This window comes from Taurulus bubalis (assembly GCF_910589615.1).
Source record: "Taurulus bubalis genome assembly, chromosome: 16".
In the NCBI taxonomy this organism is placed as follows: domain Eukaryota; kingdom Metazoa; phylum Chordata; class Actinopteri; order Perciformes; family Cottidae; genus Taurulus; species Taurulus bubalis.
Genome location: NC_136604.1, coordinates 15,931,874 through 15,949,371, shown reverse-complemented (window position 1 = coordinate 15,949,371; position 17,498 = coordinate 15,931,874). Strand labels below are relative to the sequence as shown.

At 41.0% G+C, this 17,498-nt stretch overlaps 1 protein-coding gene across 1 annotated transcript in view; it reads left to right on the top strand.

Moving 5' to 3' along the window:
• Nucleotides 1-14,152, top strand: part of csmd2 (CUB and Sushi multiple domains 2) — a gene marked incomplete at both ends in the record, with an annotated part of 208,583 nt that extends 194,431 nt beyond the window's left edge. The window contains 13 exons of the mRNA XM_079232352.1: nucleotides 379-555; nucleotides 2,452-2,631; nucleotides 2,842-3,015; nucleotides 3,221-3,394; nucleotides 5,205-5,278; nucleotides 5,698-5,809; nucleotides 6,172-6,351; nucleotides 7,856-7,921; nucleotides 8,251-8,412; nucleotides 9,625-9,737; nucleotides 10,376-10,463; nucleotides 13,105-13,237; nucleotides 13,993-14,152. Coding sequence (XP_079088478.1) covers nucleotides 379-555; nucleotides 2,452-2,631; nucleotides 2,842-3,015; nucleotides 3,221-3,394; nucleotides 5,205-5,278; nucleotides 5,698-5,809; nucleotides 6,172-6,351; nucleotides 7,856-7,921; nucleotides 8,251-8,412; nucleotides 9,625-9,737; nucleotides 10,376-10,463; nucleotides 13,105-13,237; nucleotides 13,993-14,152 — 1,793 coding nt within the window. The remainder of the gene's footprint in view (nucleotides 1-378; nucleotides 556-2,451; nucleotides 2,632-2,841; nucleotides 3,016-3,220; nucleotides 3,395-5,204; nucleotides 5,279-5,697; nucleotides 5,810-6,171; nucleotides 6,352-7,855; nucleotides 7,922-8,250; nucleotides 8,413-9,624; nucleotides 9,738-10,375; nucleotides 10,464-13,104; nucleotides 13,238-13,992) is intronic.
• Nucleotides 14,153-17,498: the final 3,346 nt, after the last annotated feature.

Genomic DNA, 17,498 nt, shown 5'->3' with positions numbered 1-17,498 from the left:
GAACAGAAGGAACAGGGAAAATAAACAAGAGTGTAGAGTAAATAAGAGTGAAAATAAGAATGCATTTTAGACACATGAAGTAATATAACAGGAATGGATTAGAAAACCAATGTACATACATTTAGTTTAACTGAATAAGTACAATTCCCATACATATGGCGAACAGGATAAAATCAAAGTCAATGGTAAAGGGTATTTTTTCAGAAACTAAACCTTGCTCGCCAACACTCCCCTCAACCCCGATCTTTCTCCACCATGCCACACCCCACACGCGGATTACTAATTAACACTTTCTCCTCTGGTCCATCCGGCTTTCGTCTGTAAATGAATAATACCTAATCCAACTCTAAACCCTTTCTTTCTCTCTTTTGTCTTTAGTGATCTTCTGTGGAAACCCAGGAACTCCACGTAATTCCCAGATCCTGATCCACGATGGCCTAACGTTTTCCAGATCTATTACTTACGCTTGCAGAGAGGGCTACTACTCAACCGGCCTGCTTAGCCGACACTGCACTGTTAACGGGTCCTGGACCGGCAACATGCCCGAGTGCTCTGGTAATTAACAGCCCTTACAGAGGAAGAGCCTCTATAGTGCTTATCTTTTTGTCCAGTCTTTAATTAAATTCATGCCCTAGTTGAAGATGCACCGTGGCTTGCACTGTCGCCTCACAGAAAGAGGGGGTCCAGGTTCAATCCCGGACTGGATGGGGGTTTGGTCGGAGTTCTCCGGTTTCCATGGTGCAAATACATGCAGCTTAGATTACTGTAAATTGCCCGTAGGTGTTAATGTTAACCTGAGCGTGAATGGTTGTCTGTCTGGCGATCTGATCTGTTCAGGGTGTAACGTACCCTCGTACCTGAACAGTAGTTGCAATATGGTGAATAGGTCTGATACCACTGCAATACATATCAATATAGTGTAGGGAAGCTGGCAGGCAGGTTCAATTGTTTATGAAACAGGAAACCGTGGAAGATGTGCAATCTCTTGTAACTGCAACACTTTCTTTTATAACGAATGACTTGTGTGGCTCAATTTTAAGGAAAATGCTTTTGAGGATTGGTCCCTCTCAAATGGCACAGGCCTGACTGACAGCCCTTTATCATCATGTCTCACAAAAGATACACAGCTGCTATACAGAGCCAAGAGACCCCGGAAAATAGAGGTCACAAAGAGAACCAGTTTCTCCTGAATGGAGTGGATAAACCCCAAGCAGCCCCATGATGGATTTCAGAACTCTGTAATCCATAGGAGTGAAAGGGTACATGTTGAGGCAGTTTGGTAGAACAACTTTATTGAGGAAAGGATATGTGAATAGGACCACTTCTAGTTGAATGTTTTGTATACTGTATGCTAAAGGATTTATTTGACCGGGGATGCTACTCGTAATCTCCTCTCCGTTTTAGCTGTAATTCACTAAATATATCTTAAATTTACATTCATTAAAAAGAAAAATGACACCTTTAGTATCATGTACCGAAGCAGTGGCTGTTGACAATCTTAGTATTATAGTATTGTTATGCAAGAGGAGAACTCATCTCACTGTATCGCCGCCCTGTAGGTATTGTGACTTGATTCACAGTCTTAGATAGACAATATGGCTGCAGGCGACACACTCTTACCAGCCCGGTGGGAAATGTAAGTGCTTGCTCAGTCAAGGGGAGACACTATACCTCCAAAAGGCTCAGTTTCCTCACCCTACTGGGAATTTTGCTGCAATGTTGGTCATATGCAGTTCATAATTCCTTTTTGTCCCATGGCAACTTAGTGCAAGTTGTCCTCCCGTGCCCTGGATTTCCTTTCTCAGACATTTACAGCGGCTCTGAGCAATGATGCTGCTGAGTCACACAGTGAAAACCTTCCTGTTGTTATGCAATCACACTGTTTTCCCGATAGGATGTAAACGTATAATCAAAGAAAAATGTGATTTGTTTTGGAGCTTTAGGGAGCTACTGAAGAGGGATACCCATCACATGATTTAGTCTCTCTGCACCCTAACAGCTCTAAACTGGAGATAATTGAAGTTCAAGCACAGTTTGTCCAGATAATACACATTAAGTCACACTCTTGAGTTATAAAGATTGAAGGCTAGTTGCCAAGTAATTCATGTTTTTAAACATATATACAGAATAACTATATAATCCAAAAGTGCCTTTGCATAAATTAAGTAAGTGCTAAATACCTGTGAAGACAAACAACTATGTTGCTTTTAATATTGATAAATTGTGTTTGTGAGGTGAACTTTGTGATATTGATCTGCTGCTTTACCAAGTACAATCAAAAGCAATAACATGGCTCAGACATGATGAAATACCGAACTGTATCAACTACTCAATTGATTTTTCTTCTCTTTCTTGAATCCAAACGAACTCTCTCCGCATCTCGGTCCTTGTGTTCCACTACGCCCGTCTTCATTGTCGATTTGTATCTTATTTCTGTATTTGTTTCTGCAGTAATCAACTGTGGTGACCCTGGTGTGCCAGCCAACGGGGTGAGGCTGGGCAATGATTTCATTTACAACCACACAGTCAGTTTTCAGTGCTCTCCTGGTTTCAACATGGATGCCGACCGGGCCTCGACTCTTATCTGCACCAAGGACCGTACCTGGAATGGCACCAAACCTCACTGTAAAGGTAAAGTTGTGGAGAATGTGATGAGATAAATCTCGACGATGGCATAGGTTAGGAAGGAAGGAGTGATTATGGAAGGAGCTAATGAATCTTGCATATATTGTTCTTACTGGAGCAGTCATTACATTAATACCTTGACTGGAACGCATCACATCATTTAATCCAATATGCAGAATCCATGACTTCCTGCAATGCCTTTTTGTCTCCTTGTAGCGATCGTATGCGGTGCACCACCTATCATCCCAAATGGACAGGTTGTCGGGACAGAATTCGCCTGGGGCTCTAGCATCAGTTACTCCTGCAACCAAGGTTACCAGCTGTCCCTACCCACTGTGTTAACGTGCCAGGGCAACGGCAACTGGAGTGGAGAGAAACCCCAGTGTTTCCGTAAGTGGCACAGCGTGGAAATTCCAAATTACATTACATGTCATGTATGTCTTTCTGACAGTTTTATCACCCAAGTATGTATGCATGTCCTTTGTGTAACATTGCACCCCCCTTGGAAGACATTGAATTAAAACCCAACATGGTTAGTGGGTCAGCTCATATTGCCCTGTTTCTCTCTGTTCTTCCTCCATCTTCATCTTTGCAGCTGTTTTCTGTGGAGACCCCGGGATGCCGGCCCAGGGAAGGAGAGAGGACCGAGGATTCACTTATCTCTCCTCTGTATCCTTCTCCTGCTACGCTCCACTTCTCCTGGTGGGCTCCACCAGGAGATATTGTCAGTATGACGGCACCTGGAGCGGCACACAACCCTCTTGCATAGGTAAGACAATTGTTTGTCCATTTGCGGTGTCGTCTAACATATTGATGTAATAATCAAAGCAATGATGTTCCAACATCGGTATGGTGGTTGTACTACATATCTTTATTTTCATATATTGCGTTAGTTTCAATGTAAGAGACGGCCTTCCCTTGGCTGACTTGCATTATTCCCCATTATGTTCTACCTTGTAATCCTGATTGCCTTTTGCAATCAAAAAAATAATGCATGCAAAAAGCATTTGACCCAGCGAAAAAGCTAGATTGATTCTGCTCTTCCATTCTTATTAGTGTAATTAATTAAACCAGCTCTTAGCATTTCAGAATTACCATGGATGTAGACATAATGTGGAAACTGTAGTTCTGGCAGTGCAGTCAAGGCTGCACCAGGGGCCCCCATTTCACCAAATTTACAGGATGAAACTGCGATTTACAAGATAAATTCCTCGCAAGCAAACACTGCGTTTGTGACCCACGTATGAGCACAAAACATTTGTGAAACTGACACCATTTATTACCTGCATGTAAGCAGCGCTTAACATGAGCGCAAAACATTTTAATAAACTTGACCCATGTGTCATCAGAAATATTGTCCAGGACTGTCATAAAAATATCTTTAGCAGTATACTTCCTGAAACAAGGAAGAGCAATATCATTTGAGTTACAAGGTACACATCTGGAGGCTGTAGTTAGAAGCACTCAAGGAAATCACATAGCGGTCAGGAACAAATTGCAAATAACGTAAAATGTATTGTGTCAGTCCTGAGGTCCATTGTGGTATTTGAAGAGCTGTAACATAATCACATAGCAAGTCTTTGACCCAATAACGGTTAGTTTAAACATCTATTCATTATAGCCAAAAGTCATCATTAACTCCACCACATATATTCATCATGTATCAGCCTCTTTGTTTATCTACTGTTGAAAAACCATGATGCCTGCCATGTGGGAAGGTTAAGAATAGATTCAGTGAGATGTAATAAATTAGAAATATAACCTGTGTTGTACATCTACAGTACCTAGCTACCACTGGCATGGCTTTACATAATATATTTAAACAACTCTTAGTTGCTATAATTTCACTGGAAAGACTGGCCTCTTGTGGCTTTTTGTTTAACTTCTAGATTTGCCAATGACTACTTGAAGCTGATGGAAACCTCTTGTGAATGACATCTTCCATTCATTCTTTAACATTTTTGCACTAAACTCAAATGAGCAATGTTTCTGTTCCCCTTTATAAATAGTGACCCAGTCTGTTACTTTTAAGAGCAACGGAATGCAAAAAGCTCCACGAACTCTGGAGTTCATGGAGCAAAATACATTTGTTTTTGTGAGAAAATACATTCGCTTTTGTGAGAAAGAAGATCTAAAGAAACACATTCTTAAAAAATATGTTCGACTGATGAACAGCATGTGTGGGCTGAAAAGGCCTGACACTCTTGTAAAGGAGATTTTTAATCTCAATTAGGCTTTTTTTGGTTCAATCAATTCTGAATAAATAAAAACAAAATGTAATTATGTTATAAGCTGCTCAGATAGAAAGTGGGTTAAGATAACACAAAATATTTTTGCAGGATTTGTGTATGTAAGTCTTTGTGCATGTTCACTCGGGTCGGTGTGCTGTAAGTGTGGATACAGTAATGTTTAGCCTTTACTCCCACAGTCAGTATTTCACACTAGATATGTGAAAAATTAATTTCCCCGACAGTGTCTCTAAGGTGATATGTCCATTTGTTGTGGGTGGCGTATATTAGATGGGACCTGCTTTAACGTGACAGCAGTTATCACAGAACTGCTGTGTGTGTGTTTTTCAGATCCCACTCACACTACCTGTGGAGACCCCGGCACTCCTCTGTTTGGAAACCAGAACAACAGTCAAGGCTACCAGGTGTGTATATGTGGTCACTCAGGACATTTAATTCATATTGAACAAAAAAACAATTTTCATTTAAGCCTGGCAGTTGTTGTTTTGTATTTTTTGTTTGCTATATATGTATGTGCTGTACTTCTTTCAAAACCGATTGATTAATTGTTTCTACACAATGTGTAAGGAGGATGCCATCTGGTGTGTTGTTCCACAGCTTAATGCTTCAACAATAATTAAATACAGTTTCAATAAAGTAGAAATGAAGTTGATTACTTAATGTTATTTTAAAACAACAAATACTAATCATTAGGACTAACAATCTCCAAAACAATGGATTTTGACAACTAACACCTCTTCTTTGTGCTGGATCTGCTTGCTGTGATGTATAATATGCATGCTCATAGTCCAGTCCTGACATGCTCTCGTGTATCCTCTTACAGATCAGCAGCACTGTGTTCTTCAACTGTCGGAAGGGCTACTTACTTCAGCGCTCCATCACTCGCACTTGTCTGCCCAACCTCACTTGGAGTGGTTTTCAACCTGAGTGCATTGGTAAGTACACAGTCTGCTCATTTTAACATAAAAGCATGTTTATTGTTAAGTGGAAATCTTTACATTGAGTAAAAGTTTGCACTACTAAAAATGTGGTGCCTAAATATCCCCTGTATTCATCCTTGACCCCAAACCTCCACCTGGGCTGACTTTTTTCTCCTCCACTATATATGTGTATATATATATATATATATATATATATATATATATATATATATATATATATATATATATATATATATATATTTGCATTCGTATCTGTTGCTCCTCTGATCAGAGCCTCTCCCTGTTCATCTCCTCAACCCAACTTTAACCTCTTCTTCTTTGGTCACTCTAATCCTTCTCTCCCTCTCTTTATCTAGCCCACCACTGCAGCCAGCCAGACCTGCCAGCCCAGGCTGATGTTCGAGCCATTGAACTGCCATCCCTTGGCTACACACTGATCTATACATGTCAGCCTGGCTTCTACTTGGCCGGAGGATCAGAGCATCGGACCTGCAGGTCTGATGGGAGCTGGACAGGGAAATCACCTCTCTGTGCAGGTATAAACATGGTTATATTACATCCATAAGGGAAAGACTGAGGCATACTCAATAATAAAAATGCAAAGACATGCATACACGTGCACCCTTGTTGCCTTTGCTGCTGTTAAATATCTACAATACTACTTACAAGAGTGGAGTGAGTGCTAACACGTCATTTATCATCTGACCTTGCACATGGGCACAAACAAGCACATTCAACAAACCTCATGGGACTATAGATGTGTGCACTTGTCCACCCACTTTTCCATACAGATGTATTAAACACTTAAAACACTTCACCTCATATTTATAATGTGCAGTTTCCATTAGCAGTCTCTTTTGAAACCACTGAGGTCTGTGCTGATTTGGGACTCAGTGGGGACTGAAGTGGGTTGGGAAATTGGGCATTGAGCTAACGTTGACGAATAGCTGTGTTATCACTTGCTTATTCTCAGACACATGCCAGGGTAGGACGGCTCATCCATCACGCAATTGAACTCCATGTAATTACACAGAGTCAATCTCACACACACACACACGCACACACACACGCACAGAGACAGACACACACACACACTTTGAAACATTAACAAGGGTGCAGAACCTGATTAGGCCAATGCATCCCATTGATTAGGTTTGCAGAAGTACCTCTTATAAATGGTGAGGCAGTGTTAACAAGGTCTAGCAGACAAATAGACTGCCATTAAGACACCCTCTAGCATTGGCCTAAATACATATAGGAACAAAATAGTCATCGACACACAATTATCGAGGGTAGACGGATGCTAATAGCTGAAAGAGAAAGACGTACAACAGTGGGACCTCTGAGTGATGGATCCCATGCCAAGCCGTTGGTGAAATATAAAGTTTTTTGTGTTTTTTAAGGCCATGCCATTAAGACTGAGGGAAAGAAAGAGAACTAGCCTTAGCACATTCAGGATATTAACAGCGCCTGGGGGCGCAGTGATGGAAGGGAAGCTTCAAAGACTGGCACCTAATAAAGCACAAGGCTGCAGGAGTGTGTGTGTTTGTTTGTGTTTGTTACATTTATCCAAGGTGATGTTTTGTGCTCATAAACTACCGTCAGTATACCTGTCTTTGTTTGTAGTTGCATGTAAGCCCTCTTCGCTCTTGTTTGCCTGTGTGGGTGTATGTTTACTACTGAGGTGTTGTCCTATGGCCCCGTGTGAGCAGTAAGGCATTATTAAAGCGCTTCCCTTGAAGCTGTGAAACTGCGTCTCTGACTTCACAAAAGCCCCACAGGGACAAGCGGGCTGCTGTTTGAGGCACAAGTCGAGTCCCGTCGCAGGCAGACCCCACTCTGTCCATCACTTGGTTTATTAGTCGTGGAAGTAGAAAGGAAGTGCTGATGGTAACATTGTCCGACTGCAATTACCTTAGGACTGTTTAAAGAGAAAGTGTCTTCCATTTTCACTTCCTGAGGCATACACCGGTACCGGTTCACAGGATGAACTGGGATTATTTATTTTTTGAGTAAATTCTGTTTTGTTGTGTTTTTCAGCTGATAATCGCCCAAGTGGTAAGAGCCCAGTGGGGACAGTGCAGGAGCCACCCTCCAAATTACCAGGTTTGACATTTCCTTGTTATATTTTAAGATGCTTTATATTAGTTTCAATTATTGTATGCATTTGGTTTGTCTGTGGTTCTCCGTGGGAATTTGAAAATGTTTTAGATTTGACTTCTGTATTGTGGATGGGGGGGGCCTTACATTTTGCTATACTTTAATGCACTTGTATCCAAATTCACTCCCGACCTGTTATGTGATTCCAATGATTATTTCCTCAACTCAGCTTGAAGGTATACTATCCAGTAAAGTCACGTAGGCACATTGAACTTTGTTTTTGACAAAACATACTTTTCTTTGTTGTCTCTATATCCTCCCCTTTCCTCTTTCAGTCCCAGGTGGTGTATTTGCTAAGAACTCTCTCTGGAGGGGATCCTATGAGTACCTGGGGAAGAAGCAGCCGGCTATGCTCAGCATCACTGCTTTTGAGCCCTTCAGCAATCGTGTTAACGGGACACTCATCGACCACAGCGGAGTGGAGCTCAAACTGGCTGGTTGGTACACCAAAAGCAGAAGTCACTGTCAAGACCTTGAAAGCATTCTCACACATACACACCAGACTTCACTGTGTTTGGGTTTAAACACAGCAATGTCAGATAAGATCCAGGGAGGAGGAAAAAATAAATGTGTGGTCCCTGCATGGAATAGATCATCGCTGCTGTTACACAACAGCAGACATTACATTTTTTTTCCCTGACGCATAATCACTGTGCAGCTGTGATCATTATGACTCAGATTTGCATCCGTAACGGCTTGGACACTTCACTCCTCCGTATCTGGGCGCTATCAATCTTCATCACATTGTAGTAAAAATAATTTTCTACAGCTACAAATTTCCCCACTCTCCAGTGAAAGTAATGCAGATGAACAGATAATTGTCATATTTGCACAATTTACACTTTCTTTCAAATCGGTCTCGGATAAATAATCCAGCGCGTTTGCTAGCATTTCTTAATCTGGCATTATTATTGTGCCTAAAAAGCCTAAATTATGCAGAGGATACTTATCATGATACTCTATAGCTGTCTAAATGTGAATACAAAAAAGACAAAAAACATAAAGGAATCCTACCAGCAAGTGTTGCCAGTGTAGCCAAAGCCTGATATGTTATTCCTCTGTGCCATAGAGCTAGCCAGTTAGCCGCGCTGTTGCACAGGGTGACATGTTGCTTCATTAAGTAGTTAGATGCGTTAAATTAAAATACATTTATTATACATTTTTGCTGAATTGGCATCATGCTTTCATCTTCTAGCAAATTAAAGATGTATTCATGATTGAAGGTATTGTTGCAAGTTTTATTTGTTTTCTGTGATATTCCCACTAGCACAGTGCTAATGAATTTAGCAAACTTGAGGAAGCCACAATAGGAAATGCATTGTTTGCTCACAGGTTTTTTAAGTTCAACTAAACTAATAAATTAACCTGATCTAGATATTTACTGGTGTGTGCTGCAACGTTGATGCTCGTATTGCTATTAAAGTTAAAGTTGCATTTGGGACTGCAGTTAGACTTCCTGTCATAGATAACAAAGTAGGGCTGCCAGACACAGATAGGAGTCAACTTAACATGATGGGGGAAGTGGATGCCTTGATCGGAGGATGCGATTCAGTTTTTGAATTCCTGTGTATGTGTGTAGACATACACACATACTCTCTTTCAGTTTGGCAGTTGCTCCAAACTAACTGTGAACATGTTTTATCTTCTAGGTACGTATAAGAAGGAGGAATCTCAGCTGCTGCTCCAGATCCACCACATCAGAGGCCCTGTGGAGATCTTTGTCAACAAGTTCAAAAAAGACAACTGGGCCCTGGACGGACATGTAAGTGCAAGTCCAGGGTCAGGTTCAATACAGGACCTGTCTTTGTGACTGCAAAGATGTTCCATCACACACACACACACACACACCTTTTATGTGAAATATGCACGACCACATATAACCGTGTCACTCTGGGGAGATGGAGGGCCCACCAAGAGTTTTCTCTTTAATTAAAATGTCAGTTAAATCATTGCCTGGTAATCAGGACTCGACAGACCCCCTCCACTCCTCTCTCCAGTATTATCCCCCAACCACAGGCACCTCTAATGCACACCCACTCCAAATATAATTTAGAAAAGCAGGTCACTGTGTGTGTGTGTGTGTGTGTGTGTGTGTGTGTGTGTGTGTGTGTGTGTGTGTGTGTGTGTGTGTGTTACGTGCATGTTTCACAAGCCTCTCAGCATTTGAGTGTGTGCGTACAAGCTAGCAGAATGTGTAACATGGCTGAGTGTGTTTATGTTTGTGCTCTTGAGCAGAAAACGTCATATTAAATGTCAGCTAGGAGAGCGCTTCTCAAGCTCCTTTGACATGATATTTCATTTTCTGTGCGCGCCAGCTGCTGACACTTTGATGAGACTCTTCTTTGTAAAGCCTGGATGTGAGACATAAAGTGTCTGTCTTCTATTCCTCTCTCTCCCTAGGTGTCTTACATCTCTTCATCCAACTCCTTTGTGTACCAGGGATTTGTCAGAGGAAAAGGCTTTGGCCAATTTGGTCTCCAAAGACTGGGTGAGTAAGCTGTCCACTTGGTTTTAGAAACCACTGTGACCAAGCTGTCTCCTGGGGGAAGACTGTATGTCTGTGTTTTTCTGGATTTCTATCACAGAAAGCTTTCTTCTAAAATATGTTGTGTGTTGTTAAGTTGAGCTGCAAGTGCTTTCACATATTTTAATTTGCTGTGTTGGAATCATAATTTATGTACTTTCACAGATGTGAAATCCAGCATAAAGAGGCAAACTCGGTTCAAAAACATGATTAATAGTTAGAAAATGACATCCAGCGGCAGACACTACACTTATACACACAACATAGCTACAGAAAGCCTCTCCTTCAAGAGTTGTTGGGTCGTGTGTTGATACTCGCAGAGCTTTCGCAAAATCAAGCCACCGCTCATCCTGCCGTTTTGATACAGTACATCTCATCCATTCTTTGCTGTGTGTCATTCTGTGGTTCCTTTAGCTATGCTGTCATAGATATTGAAAGAAAATGTCAAAAAGGCTGCAGCTATCCAAAAATTCTGCTTCATGTTTGTGAGCTAGAAATCCCACCGATATGATCCTCCTCGCTACAGTTTGGTTACAGCGAACGCTTACACCCTGACTCTGGATGGCTGCTGCAGTCAAGCAGTTGTGTATATGATTTTATTATTTTGTTATTGTCATGGTTTGATTCACCTGCAACTGCAATCAATCGCTATTCTTCTGCCTGAACTGTATACGGCACATGGTAAAGAGAAACATATGATATATAACATAAACAGACAGAATATATACGGTTCTACTCATCTACTGCTTGACGATGTGTATTATAATTGTTGCATTTTAAAAAGATGCAGTTTTTTTGACACTTGGAAAAAGAAAGTGAATTTGCTTCTTATTCGTCTTATAAGACAACATTGGTTTACTGCTGCCACCCACTGTTACAATGCAGTTAAAAACAACCATGGTTGTTTGAATGAAGAAAACATTTGAATTGATTAGTTAGCTGCTAATCAGCAACAAGGCCAGTCTTGTGGCGAGAGATCGGGAAAAAGTTTTGAACGTTAAAACATCATTTCATCTCCATCTTCATCATCAATTTTAAATTTTTATGAAATCCCAAAAGTTGGACTTAATCTCACTCCTGAGTGGACACACAAGATTGCCGTGTGATCTGATATGCATTAGCATGAATATGTACCCGTGTTCTCCCAGTACGAAACCCTCCGTCAGCCATCAGTGTTGGTTAATTAAAAGCTGTCATTTTTCTTGTGGCCTTGACAGCCTTAGCCTCTCACTAAATCCCTGAGGCACTCAGGTAGGGATTATATACATGGAGGAAATGGCAAAAACTGCTCTGTGAGATAAAACTAAAAAACATGTAAACGTGAGCTAAAATTATATATATTCAGATTATTCACATATGTATTCCCTGTTCAAGTTGTGACAAGCTGATAATGCTCATAATGATACTTTTGCTCTTTTCTTTTTGCTAATGCTTTTGAGGTTGACATATTTTACAAGATTTTGGCAGCTTTTAAAAAGCAAAACCAAGATTGGAGTGGCTTCCATATTGGCTGCAAAGCAGACTCACGAGCAGCAGTGTAGGTACAAAAATAGAACTAATATGGAATTGACCAACTCGGAATTGGTGCTAACGCAGATTAAGTGTGTGCACGGTGAAAGTTGTGTGAACAGTGAAAGTGGATGTGAAAATCTGCTGTAATGAGAGAGGTGCTTGAACAGCAGGTGCAGAACCCTCTCCTCCACCCACCCCTCTCCCTGCCACAGCACACTGATTGAGCAAACAGCTCTTTATTAATACAGAGGGCTGGGGCCGGTGCCAGGGCATTCATGTGTGTGTGTGTGTGTGTGTGTGTGTGTGTGTGTGTGTGTGTGTGTGTGTGTGTGTGTGTGTGTGTGTGTGTGTGTGTGTGTGTGTGTGTGTGTGTGTGTGAGTGAGAAAAGCGAGTGGGAGGTGGGTTGGACGTCTCGGGATACAATCCTACTCAATTTGTCGAGGTTTTCCTGTTTTTTTGAGTGCAGTTTGTTTGCGTGTGTGTGTGTGTGTGTGTGTGTGTGTGTGTGTCGCGCTCATGCAGCAGGGGTTGATTTGCAACACCACAGATTCCACTAATTTAATTCCTTCTTGTTTGTCACTCGTCCTTTATTGGAGCTTTTTTGGCATTCTGTGGCAAACAGGTGGGCTGTCACTCCTCCAATGTTGCTGTTGCAGACACACTCACCTCCATAAATTGGAGAATGAACCTAAAGTGACTTAATAGCGTTTGCCGTTTGATGTCAGTAATTAAGACTCATTGCGAGTATAATGAAATTGGACATTCCGAGGGGGGGAGGGGGATTTAAATAAAGTATAGTAATAGACTTTTATAAAAAATCACTTATCTGCTCAGTCTCTTATGTATAAGTGGAGCCTTCCTGGCAGACCTCCTCAGCCTTTACAATTGAATTAATTTGATTGTACTCTGGTTACTGTTTATTTGCCTTAAATGTTTATCACAAGTTCTTGGCAGAAGATGAGGATGGTTTTCTTTTCTTTTCTTTTAAATCTTGTATTCATGGGATATAATTATAATGTCTACTGCTAATGTGGTATTTTACTGAAGTGATGCTTAAACAAGGGCTTAATATCTTATCTGTTCTTCTTCCAGAGAGCTTAGATCCCAACAAAGTCAACCCGGGCTACAACTTTGCATCCAACAGCAGTTCTGTGGCGGCAGCCATCCTAGTGCCTTTTATAGCCATGATCATTGCAGGCTTCGCTCTGTACCTCTACAAACACAGGTAAGGCTCATACCATTGAGCTATTGCACAATACTCCTCATCCGCAAGCAACAATATATCATTACTTTTTCTCTTGGTATTCACAAGGAAGCATCCTAAGTCAAGGTTTATTTTTCCTCTGCAAAGTTGGCTGTTGTCAGATAGGAATCGTGCTTGATTTCATTTGCATTCACCCTTCAGAATATATTAACTTGATATGGATGATTTTAATCCACTAATGCATATTTGCACACACTGAGTGAGTGAGTGAGTGAGTGACCTACCTACGTATAATACCTAGCTCAATTTGCACATGGAATTCTCCCCTAAATGCAAATCAGTATAGCCATATTAGTGTTGGAATAATTAGTTGATTAATCAATTAGTCGATTAACTAAAACGTGATTATCAAAATATTGATAGTGAATTCATTATTAGTCATTTATTTGGCACAAATGACAAGCCTTTGCTGGTGCCAGCTTCTTAAATGCGATTATATGCAGATTTCTTTCGGCATTTTATTTCATTTCAGATTCAGTGTTTTTTAGTTTTTTGTACCGTTGGTCAGGCAAAACTAGATATTTAAAGATGTCACCAACTAGACTAATAACTCATTAATTATTCGAAAAGGAATCAATGGATCAATAAATAATCAAATACATGTTGATTGCAGCCCTAATCCATATTTTTACACATATCTCTGCTTTATACTTGCTGTATCCACCCCTTATGGGAACTGATCTCATTGTTTTATATATTGATTTGTTTCATTTCAGGAGAAGACCCAAAGTCCCTTTCAATGGTTACGTGGGCCATGAGAACACTAATGGACGAGCTACGTTCGAGAACCCGATGTATGACCGCAACATCCAACCCACCGACATCCTGGCCAATGAGACAGAGTTCACAGTCAGCACAGTGTGCACAGCTGTATAGCAACTGCTTCCTCCAGAGGTAAGAATGAAACACGGCGCCACGGCATGTGGGTTTATGATAAAGTAAGAACTTAGAGCACCAGGCATCTGAAAATAGAGAAAGTTATCACCTTGAGGCTCGCTTGAGTCAATCACAAGCAACAAGACACAGATTCTCAGAATACAGTTGCAAACTAAACCTTTCATGTCCCTCTAGAGTCTTCTGAGAATAGAAAAGTGCATCTTTAATTTCTGTTGCATTCATTAATTGCATTTGGTTTGTTTATGCTTTATTGAAAAGAGATAGAACATGTGTTTATTTTAATTTGAACTCTGATGAAAATATGATATTAATCTTTTTATCTTCTCTCTTCTTTGTGATTTCCCTCATCTTTGTCTCCATTTATTCGGTTATTGCTATCTCTTTAACTATCTTTCATTTTCCTTTTCCGTGTATATTTTCTTTTAATTTGTCTCTTTTCCTCTCCTTTCTCCTACTGTCTCCTGGCTTGTCCTTTTCCCACACGCCCCTTTCATCCATTCATTCCTCCTTGATTCAGTTAGGGGAGGAGAAGTGCACCACATCTTAGCTTGCCTGCCAACAGAGGACATCCATAGTTCCTCGAGCAGAGGGCAAGACAAAGATTATTTTATTTGCTGTAATACATTCAAGAAACATCTCCAACGGCAAAGGCTCTGACCGGCAGGAGGCGAGAAAAAAGATAAACAATGTGGAGAGAACAAGGACTGTAACAAAGGCCAACAACAAAATGCTTTTTGTAACTTTACATGGTTTCTTCATCATTTTCCACATTTTGAGGAAGAGCTTCACTCTGAAACTGCAGCCTGCAGGAGTAAAGCTGGAAGCAAAGCTGTGATGACTTTTCTCACCGCCCTCGGCCTAAACCCAAAGGGAATTCTATGGTCAACTTTAAGTCAGGAAATTGACCTGTAGCGGACAAAGATCTCTGTGCAAGTTAACTATACGATGGACAGCCACATGTTGGCCTGGATGAGTCGGAGAGAGACAGTCTGGACGGTTTCGATTCAATCTCTCTGTTTTTCCATTTGCTTTTTTTGGTTCTCTTTGTATACACTGCTTGCTTTCTGTGATGAGTAATTGGGAACCCTGTTATTCCCCAACAGTCTGTTCCTTTGGCTGTTCAAAGTTTTGATCAGATGCCACAAGTCTCTGGCGGTGGATGAGTTAAAAAAATCACAAAGTTATGAAGGCCATGTTGGAGACACTCATTGCATCATTACTTTTAGTTTTTTTAAAGCAGGAATGAAATCTGCTTGCGGAGGCAGCTGTATCCAGACGACAGGTTAAACGGTAGCTAGTGCTACTGAAAAAAATGCACTTATTGAGGTTGTAGAGAGAATTTATGTCAATATGTCAGTGAGAGAGGGTGTGTGTGTGTGTGTGTGTGTGTGTGGCATCTGCAATCTACCCAAAATATCTTCTGTCTGTTTTGGCCCCAAAGATTTCACCAAACACAGGACTTTCTAAAATTATTTTATTTAGGATTATCACTCCACCTGGGTGCCCTGGACATTGATAAAACAAAAGGCTAACCAGAACAAAATGCTGACAGTGTATAGATCCACTGAGAATATGATAACACTAAAGGCAGTGTGAGTCTCCACTTCCACCTTGTATCTGCTTCTCTTTGTTTGTAGTGGTTCATGGGCAATCACTTTCCATGTTTACGTCTGCAAGAGACTGAAAAGAAGGCGTGGAAAGAAAAAAACACCTCTCTAACCAATGCATCTAAAACAAAATGTTAAACCAGAGGCAATACTCTCAAATTTGCTTCAGGTTAACATCTGTTACAACTTTCCTGCCACTGTCGCTCTGAGCCGCTTGAGGAGGAAAAGACATTGGCTGGATCAAAGTGGGCATGGCAACTACGATACAGTATATTTCCATGGATATGTAAACGCCTCGGGACCACATTTCTTATTGTTTTCAAAAGTCAGAAAAAAACTACAGCACCAAGCAAGTTTGAGGGAAACACGTGGCACATTTTCTTTGGGAATTCTCCACTTTTGACTTTCTGTTTAATCCTGGATCACGTGTTTCTGCAACTTGAAGGTGGTGCTGTCTTTTCTTCTGAGATCAAGATGCAGTATGAGCTCCCTAAACTTGGCCTTAAGAAAACAAAGATCAAAGTGTGGCCATGTTTGAACTCCCTCAAAATGTACAACTGAAGGCGCTTGAGCCTAAAGAACGGATGAGTCAGAGATATGTTCCTCCTGGATTACATGCAGGTCGTTTCCTCCAAGTTAACTTCTGACAGCTCAGTCCTTTTTCGGAAAAACAGTTGCGTTGATCTATTTTGTCTTCGCTCATCATGGAATTGTTGCAGACGGCTTCCTCAGAGCTGTGACAGCAGGGGAGCTGCAGGCATACTGATTACTCCCATGCATTAAATCTGAAATGATAAGAAAACAGTTTGTATGCTTCTAATGCTATAACACGCCTCAAATCTGTGGCAACTGGGGAGTGATATCCCGAAATATTGTTTTGAAAGTGAGACACAGGAGGGAACTGTCGATAGCTACAACAGCAGGACTCTACCTTTTAACAGGTGTATGACATGCCCAATAAGAAACATTCAAAACGTTCATGCTTTTGTGACCCTTATAATGTGAGTGTGTGTAGAATATGTGTATGAGCGATGGAGTCGATGGACGGCGACCTCCAGGATTTCAAACGCCCTGCTCCCGGCTATTTACCACTCACTAACTATCCCCATACCCGTGTATCCTGTGGATGCAGAGTAAGGTGGATATTGCTCGAATTTCATCTCAGAAAATTGAGCCATTACATGCAATTTGCTTTAATTTCGCCATGCGTCATTGTCAAACCCATATTGAACCATGACTTCCTCTTACCATTATCACCGGCAGGACTGGCCATCAATTACATAGTGTCGAAAACATCCGTAGTTTTCCACCATGTAGTCTTTCCTTTTAAGTGTTAGAAACTGGGAGGGAAATTTGCCTTGCATTGATTTTTATTAATTTGACATATAAATGCAACAAAGTGGCTGTAACATTCAAAGTCAACCTCCATACTGTACCAACAGGTTTTCAAAAGCAGTCTTTAAAGTCACCTCGAGTACATCATTTCCCTTAGAAATCCAGGCTTTCGAAACCAATCACTGTATTGTTCCTTCAATTAGTTTTGCTGTGGGTCAGTAATTGCTTGCTACAAATGTATTACTTTTAAAGCTCTCGCTTATCTCTGCAGTAAAGATAGAATATTGCCCCTTGCCTGCTCTGGTCGAGAATTGATGGAAAAGGAAACGATTGAATTACCCTGGAGATTTCATGGGAAAAGGAGCAGTTGCACTGTCATTATC